The sequence below is a fragment of the Empidonax traillii genome, unplaced genomic scaffold, assembly GCF_003031625.1.
Source record: "Empidonax traillii isolate 1590-97213 ecotype Southwest subspecies unplaced genomic scaffold, ASM303162v1 scaffold655:size661012, whole genome shotgun sequence".
Taxonomy (NCBI): domain Eukaryota; kingdom Metazoa; phylum Chordata; class Aves; order Passeriformes; family Tyrannidae; genus Empidonax; species Empidonax traillii.
In genome coordinates, this window is record NW_020955848.1 from 21,686 (window position 1) to 29,871 (window position 8,186).

Sequence of the window (8,186 nt, forward strand, 5' to 3'; positions counted from 1 at the left end):
AAAAAAAAAAAAAAATTAAATAAAGGAAGGGTGAAGGAAAAAGTTATGTAGGGAAAGAAAACCAGTGCCCAGAGCATGCAGAACACAGAAGGCAAGCAGCAGTAAATGCAGTAATGGTGCCTCTGTTTAACACCTCAGAGCTGAATCACACTCAGCCAAAGCGAGCACAGCCCACCTGCCACTGCAGTCACAGAATCACTGAACAGTCTGGGATGTAAGGGACATTTAAAAGTCATCTAGTCCAAACCTCAATCCAAAACCACCTATTTTTGAAGTTCTGCTTTTCAAACTAAATCCTGAAATTGAGTATCTACCAGTAAAGCACCCCTTTGGCATTTAAATAGCAAGGAAATGAGCCAGACTCCTTCAAAACTTCATTTTCTGATGCTGCTTCACTTTTGACATGAAACAAGCACCACAAGTCCAGCATGGAAGTGCCACTTCTGAGTCCTATTCTGGCTGTCACAGCATCCTAGAATGGTTTGGGTTGGAAGGGACTCAAAGCCCATCTCATTCCAACCCCTGCCATGGGCAGGGACATCTTCCACTAGCCCAGGTTGCTCCAAGCCCCGTCCAACCTGGCCTTGGACACTTCCAGGGATGGGGCAGCCACAGCTTCCCTGGGCAAACCTGTGCCAGGGCCTCCCCAACCTCACAGGGAAGGATTTCTTCCCAATATCCCATCTAATCCTGACCTCTGGAAATTTAAAACCATTCCCCCTTGTCCAGTCACTCCAGGCCCTTGTCCAAAGTCCCTCTCCAGCTCTCCTGCAGCCCCTTTATGTCCTGCAAGGCCACAATCAAGTCACCCCAAAGCTTCTCTTCTCCAGGCTGAACAATCCCAACTCTCTCAGCCTTTCCTCCCAGCAGAGCTGCTCCAGCCCTGTGATCATCCTGCTGCCTCCTCTGGACTCGCTCCAGCAGCTCCAGGTCCTTCCTGTGCTGGGCCCCAGAGTCGGAGGCAGCTCTGCAGGTGGGGTCTCATCAGAGCAGAGCAGAGGGGTAAATAAACCCATCTTCAAAGACACCCATTGAGTTCCTGAGAGTCTAAACCAGCATTAAACAGGGCACTTAAAGCTGCCTCATTTGCTGCCCTTCGAACTCCAACTCACTTGATAAATTCATTCCCTCTGCATGTTCATACATTGGTTCGGGAAAGGAATTGTAAAGATGGGCACAAACCCCATGAAACACTCACTGAGTAAATATTAAATGAATTTAAACATTTGGAAAGGTTTTAAAAGCTTTGCAACTGCAATTCCCAGGCTGCTTCCACATTTAAACTACTTCATAAGTAAAAATACAAGAGGAGGTAAAACAATCCTGACTATGATTAATATTGGAGAACTAATTAATATTTGAGTTACCAGGAGTTGTGTGAATGCTATAGACAGTGGCAGGTATAAACAGTCTGTAACACGTATTTGAGAGCATGAAGTTGTATCTACTTGAAATATATACTTATATTTATTTGTACAAATTCAAATAAACAAACACTGGCTTGGAAGTCGGAACAAGATGATCCTTAATGTCCCTTTCAACCCAAACCATTCTGGGATTCTTTGCTTTATATTTTTTTAATACAGTTGAATAATTTGAGTAAATGACAGGGCAATTTCTCCACTAAATTGTAGGGCAATAAACCCCAGAATATTCTCATTTTATGAAAGGGAAATTTCATGGTGGCAATTTCATGGTACTCTTGTAGGAAGCAAAATGGCAGCAGTGCTAAAAATGGAACCATCCAGACTGGGCAACCATGTTTAAAATAAGAATAACGCTGGCATTTTAATTCAGCAAATGTTTTAAAAAATCAAGTCAGCTAAAATAATGACATACAGTGAATTATAACTATTCCTTTCAGAATCAAAAGCATCTTATCTTTGGGGATCACTCATCAAATTACCATGCAAAAGGAGAGCTGGACTTTTTTTAGGAACCTTTAGTTCTTTCCAGGGTCTTTTAAATGGAGTTTTCTTTATGCTTCAATCAAAAATCTTTATTTTTGTATTAAAAAATACCATATTAGTTCAATGGCTATCAAATGTGTTAGATAATCCTATTATCTTGGAACTTTTTCTGCAGCAATGTCTTTTCAGGGTGTACTTGTCTGTCAGACAAAACCCTTCCTTGTTCCTCACTGCAAAGCAAGGAAGGCTTTGATATTTAGGAAAAACAGTTTAGTCATACTAATCACTTCCAAATCATATCACTGAAATTAAGATTTAATTAAAATATGGATGATTAGATTACTCTTATCCATATTATCACACTTAAATTCAACACAATTTCGAATTAAGCTCTGAAGATGAACAACATCGATGGCAAAACTCCCTTTGTGCTCATGGTATTAAAATTCTGGGAAGTCACACCACTTACAAGTTACTTCCCCTTCTCAATTCCCATATTCTTACATATTCAGACCAATATTAGTAATTTGTTTTTCTGCTGCCCCAGGTGCCAGACGAGAAGCAGGGGCCGACAGCTACTTGACAACACTTCAGCAGACCAATTAATTAGCATATTTACACTTAGCTAAATCTTTATTTATAGCACTAATTTGTTTGTTTTGAGACCACTGAGCAAAACAACACTAAGATTTTGCCCCTCATTTAACCCGGCCTTGAGCCCTTTCAAGGCTGGGGCAGCCACAGCTTTTCTGGGCAACCTGTGCCAGGGCCTCATCACCTTCACAGGGGAGAATTTCAGTCTGATATCTGATCTAAATCTCCCCTGTTTCCATTTAAATTATTACAACTAAGGACCAAAACACTCAAAGGGCCATCAGCCAGGACTGGCACTTAATTCTTGCTTGGCTCTCCTTCCACTTGGGTGTAAAGTTCACAGGCAGATTAAAAGCAAATAAACCACATGAACACCCTTCAATAAAACACTGGGTGTCAACAACCATCACCTGGAAACTTATCAAGGTTTCACCACACTGTTTATATGGAACATCAGCAGCTTTATCTCCCTTCAACCAACAGCACGGAGCAGCTCTGCCTCCAGAAATCCCTCTCTGATGGGAGCTCAGTGTCACACACTGTCACTGCCTGACCAACACCACTCCTCAGAACAGGGATTTCCAAGGCAGGGAGCCAGGATTATGAAGGATAAGGATGAGGTGCAAGTGAAATATGTCATCCCATCAAAGAACAGAACAGAATCATCTTCACAAAATCACAGAATGGTTTGGGTTGGAAGGTACCTTAAAGCCCATCTTGTTCCACCCCTGGCCATGGGCTGGGAACCATTCCACCAGACCAGGTTGCCCAAGCCCATCCAAACTGCCTCAGGAAACCTAAAAAACTTGCCTCATGCTTCCCCAGAAAACCTTTATTTCCCCTCAACAAGCCCCTCCCCAGGACTGTTACGTGTTAGGATGTGGGTGCAGGAGGGCTTGAAGCAAGAGGAAGAAATTCTGAAAACAGAAATGAGGATGAATTAAAGATGCTGTGAGGGACCAGCGAGTAAAAGATTGTTCTCAGGTCTCGGAAAAACACTCTATTTTTCACCTGACCCAGGTGAATCTTACCCAGGTAATCTTACCCAGACACCTGCACTTTACCCTCCTCCTCAAGCCTTGCCTTAGGCAGTTTGTATCATCAGAAAACGCAGAACTCATACAAAGGTCGTATTTCCTCATTATGTTTAAATATGCTCATCCTGTTGTCTGTTTGATAATTTATCTCATATTATCTGTGTCCCCATCCCACCACGTTGGGAGATGCACAGTGACAGCTCCTGGGGTGTGGAGAGCTTGGAACCGAGCCAGGAGGAGACACCCTGGGCTTCCCCACCTCTCCCAGATCTCTCCCCCTGTTTTTCCCGTAAATGGGAAAGAGAAAGTAAAACATCAGCACCAGTCATAGGGAGACCAAACACAGACGTCACCTGCCATGATCAGGAACACGTTAGCGGGGTCAAAGTCCTGGAAAACTATCCAGGAATATGTCACCAGAAGTCCCTTTTCCACACCCACTCCTATCCCCACAAGTAAGTGATGTCCTTACTGGTTGTTGTGGTCGTTTTTGGAAATTCAGTTCCATTGGGTGGCAGAGCTCGTGCAAACAGAAAACTAGCACAGAGCAGCAGGAGCGAGCAGGAATGTTCCATCCTGGACCTAAAAAAAAAAACCAAACAAAGCAAAAGGTAAATTTTCAGGTGAAATTATTATTATTATTAGCTATTTTTAACTCGTGTCAGAACAAAGCGAAAAGAAAAAAAAAAGTGATATTTAATGTAAGTTTAAATTTACTTAAATCTTGTTTAACACTCTCCCATTGCCTTATCAGTGAACGTCCAGTATGGATGCAGAAAGAAAAGGGATATACCAGTTGTGCACATGAAAAAAAAATCATTAAGGATGTTTTAAATCCAAGAAGAGGAGGGTAACACTCAGCTAATTCAAAGATGATAAAAATCAGGGCAGAGAAGCTCCACCCATAAAACAGGGCAGCTGAGGACACTGAGTCAAGGAGTCTAGAGCATATTCCCAGAGATAATTCCTAAGTACCAGCAGATGGAATCTTGAGAAGAAACACAAATCTTGAGAATAAATGCAAAATTCGCCTATTTTTGGTGATTTCTTGCCTTAACTGCAAGTATTAGACCTTGTGCAAAGAGCATGAGCAGCGTGGGCCCAAAATCCCAGCGGGGCCAGAACATCTTTGAAGGATCCACAGGACGTTCCTCCACAAGGCAATGCAGAATCAGGGCATTGTTCAGGTTGGAAAACACCCCCAAGATCATCAAGTCCAACCTGTGACCCATCACCACCTTGTCAACCAGACCAGAGCACTGAGGGCCACATCCAGTCGTTGCTTGACCGTGTCACTCCAGTGGAATTTGGGCACCACAGATGCCCTGAGATCCAAACAAAGAGGAGAAGTTTTAACCACCAAGCAGACCAGTAACCCCATGAAGTTTAAAGTCCCTTTAACACACACTTTTCAAAGTTTCCTTATGCCGCTTGATTCCTATAAAGCGTTTCACCAAAGTTTTCCAAATAGAGAATTTCAGGGTTTCTGAGGCCAGAAAATCATTTCCAGCGTGGAAAAGTTTAAAGGGAAAGTGTGATGAGAACCTGCTGCCGCTCTGAAGATTTGGGGGAAATTAATAGATGTAGATAAATCAGCTGGTCCAGAAATACTCTAATCCCTCAAAGTCGAGGTGGAAAAGAACTGTTGTTATTAATCTGCTGTGTATTTATCCAGTCCCTAATGAACATATTAATTATAAGGGGCTGCTATCTCAGCCATTAACCAGTTGTGCTTGATTTAAAAATATTTTCACACAACTGTTACTTTCTGTGTTTTGTAAATGGCAGGACACATCCAGATGGTGGCTCTGCACTCACAGATGAAATTACAACCATCCAAATACTGAACAAACCTCCCTGATACATTAAAACACATTTAATATTACAATTTCCACAGGGTATTCCACAGTCCTGCCTAACAACAGATTAAAAAAATCCAGGAACTTGGCAGTTTTTAGAATAACCATTAGAAAACCCTTCCTTTCCATGTAAAGTGGGATAATCCACCTGAAATAATCTCTGAATAAGATGATATGTATAAAAATCTTCTGTAACAACAAATCCCACACCACCTTTTTGCCACGTGCACATTTGGTACTTAGTGAACCTTATTCCAAGTTTCTCCTATACCCAGTCCTACACCCAGGAGTAAATTTCAACTCAGCACACACAGGGTATTTTTTAGATACACAGTTTGGAAGCTCAATGAATTTTTTTCTTTAACATAATAAGTGAAAAAAAAAATAATAAAGAGCATAGTTAGCATTAAAATTTATTTTCTTAAACGTATTTTTTTCTCCAGTTCAGCTTCCTGCTGACCAATTTACTCACAATTCCTTCTGCTACTATTTATAATTTAAGCAGTCTAAATGTCTTACTAGCTAATCCCATTCTTGGATTAGATAGTTATGTTTAACACCTGAGTGCAAAGCGCACCTACGTCGTATTTAGCATTATATACAAACCTCAAGAATCTACACTTCTATTTATAATCATAAAGCAATAGAATGCTGGAAGCTCAGGGCATGCAGCAGCAATTAATCTGTACTGAAGAGAAAGAAAGGAATAAGAAGGATTTGGAAATCTGGAATAAAGCTGGAATAAAAGCAGAATCAGTAGGGAAAGGGCTGGTGTTGCCAGGGAAGAGGTGCCGAATCCTGGGATGCTTCACATCCTCAGCAAAGGCTGCTGAAATCTACTGGAAATTCGAGTAATCAATTCTGGCAGGGGCTGTGCTGCCTGATTTTGCCAGGCAGCGTTTAGTTCACTGGCTCATCCTTAAAATACATACAGCTCCTTTAAAAAAAAAAAAAAAGAAAAAAAAATCACCACAAAATAATTGAAGTTGCTGGCAGGATTCCAAGAGACCGGAAGGTGGAAGGACCATCAACACTTCCCACAAAAATCACTGTTAGGAGGGTTTTACAGATGCCAATTCCATGCCAGACACCCTGATTCTGTTCTCTTGGATGTGCTAAAGTGGAACTGGAGCACACTTTGAAGCCCTACAATTTATTAGAAATAAACACGTCGACAAAGATTATGCCAAGTGTGAGATCTCACTCTTTGGCCAAAGCACTTTGCATTTCCACTGCCGAAGAAAGGAAGATTAAAACTTACAGGAGATTCAGGAGCTGCAGCACAGAGGGGGATGCAAAGGACTGAGCTCAGCATGACCAAATGCTGAACAGACCCAGCGTGGAATTGTGGAATCACTCAAGTTGAAAAAGACCTTTAAGACCCTAAAACTTCACAGAATCATGGAATGGTTAAGGCTGGAAAAGCCCTCTGAGCCCATCAAGTCCAACCGCTCCCCCAGCCCTGCCAAGGCCACCACTAACCCATGTCCTCAAGTGCCACATCTACACGGCTTTTAAATCCCTCCAGGGATGGGGACTCCACTACCTCCCTGGGCAACCTCCTCCAGTGCTTGACAACCCCTTCCATGAAGAAAATTTTCATCATTTACAACCTAAACCTCTCCTGGTTTTGCTTGAGGCCGTTTGCTCTCATCTTGTCTCTTGTTCCCTCAGAGAAATTGGAACTACTTCTCTCCAGACTGGGGTGGATGGGGAGGGGAGCAAAATCCAATCACATAAAAACACCCTGAGCGACACTGTATATTTATATTTATGTCCACCACACACACAACTGCGACAACATAATTTCTTGAATTAAAAAACCCCAGAGCTACAGACACAGCAGCATTTTCCATCCTCACAAAGGTACAGTGTCATGATACAGCCTGTTAAAACAAGGAGCAAAAAATAGTAACAACTCTCCAGAGAGAACAGGTGGGTAGAAAAGCACAGCTGAACAAGAAAGGACAACCATGTGCTATGAAAGAAGCCTCTTGTTGATAAAAGTGGGAAGCAAAAGATCCAGGTAGAGGCACACTGTCATTATTACACAGCTCTGCTGGGAGGCAACTGCTGCCCCTCCTGTAAAAGAAATAGGAACTGCTTTCATATCCACATGGGGATACAGGGCATGTATCTGCTTACATCCCACTGCCTCCAGCCTTTTTTTCCCTGGATAGGTGTGGGTTGGGCTCTTCTGACAGAAAACCAGGGACAGGACAAGAGGAAACAGCCTCAAGCTGCACCAGGGAAGGTTCAGGTTGGACATCAGGAGGAATTTCTTCATGGAAAAGGTGGTCAGGCATTGGAAGGGGCTGCCCAGGGAGGTGGTGGAGTCCCCATCCCTAGAGATGTCCAAGGAACAACTGGATGTGGCACTCAGTGCTCTGGGCTGGGGGACAAGGTGGGGATCAGGCACAGGGTGGACTTGATGATCTCAGAGGCCTTTTCCAACCTCAGTGATTCCGTAATTCTATTCTAAATGGCTCAGGCACTTCAGATCTGAAGTCCACTCCATGGGCTAATAGTTTTTGTAATTTATTAGTAGTAATTTTGTAATTTATTAATAAACTATTGTAATTTATAAACTATTGTAATTTATTAATAAACTATTGGCAGCCTATTACTATTCCATGTATTTTATTATTCCTACCACTATTATTTAGCCATTACTCATTGTCTGGAGCCTTGAAGAGGTGCCAGAGATTCCTGTTGCAAACAAAGATTTAAAAGGCTGCATTGTTACATCTAAACACTTCTGTGTCCAGCAGAGAACTTGATACCAA

At 42.3% G+C, this 8,186-nt stretch overlaps 1 protein-coding gene across 1 annotated transcript in view; it reads right to left on the reverse strand.

Annotated features, from left to right (window-relative positions):
- PTPRE (protein tyrosine phosphatase, receptor type E) overlaps positions 1-6,681 on the reverse strand; it is a gene marked incomplete at its 3' end in the record, with an annotated part of 27,993 nt that extends 21,312 nt beyond the window's left edge. Inside the window, exons 1-2 of the mRNA XM_027899289.1 lie at positions 6,662-6,681; positions 4,014-4,123 (exon numbers count right to left, since the gene is read on the reverse strand). Of these exons, the coding sequence (XP_027755090.1) occupies positions 4,014-4,116 (103 nt within the window). The remainder of the gene's footprint in view (positions 1-4,013; positions 4,124-6,661) is intronic.
- Positions 6,682-8,186: the final 1,505 nt, after the last annotated feature.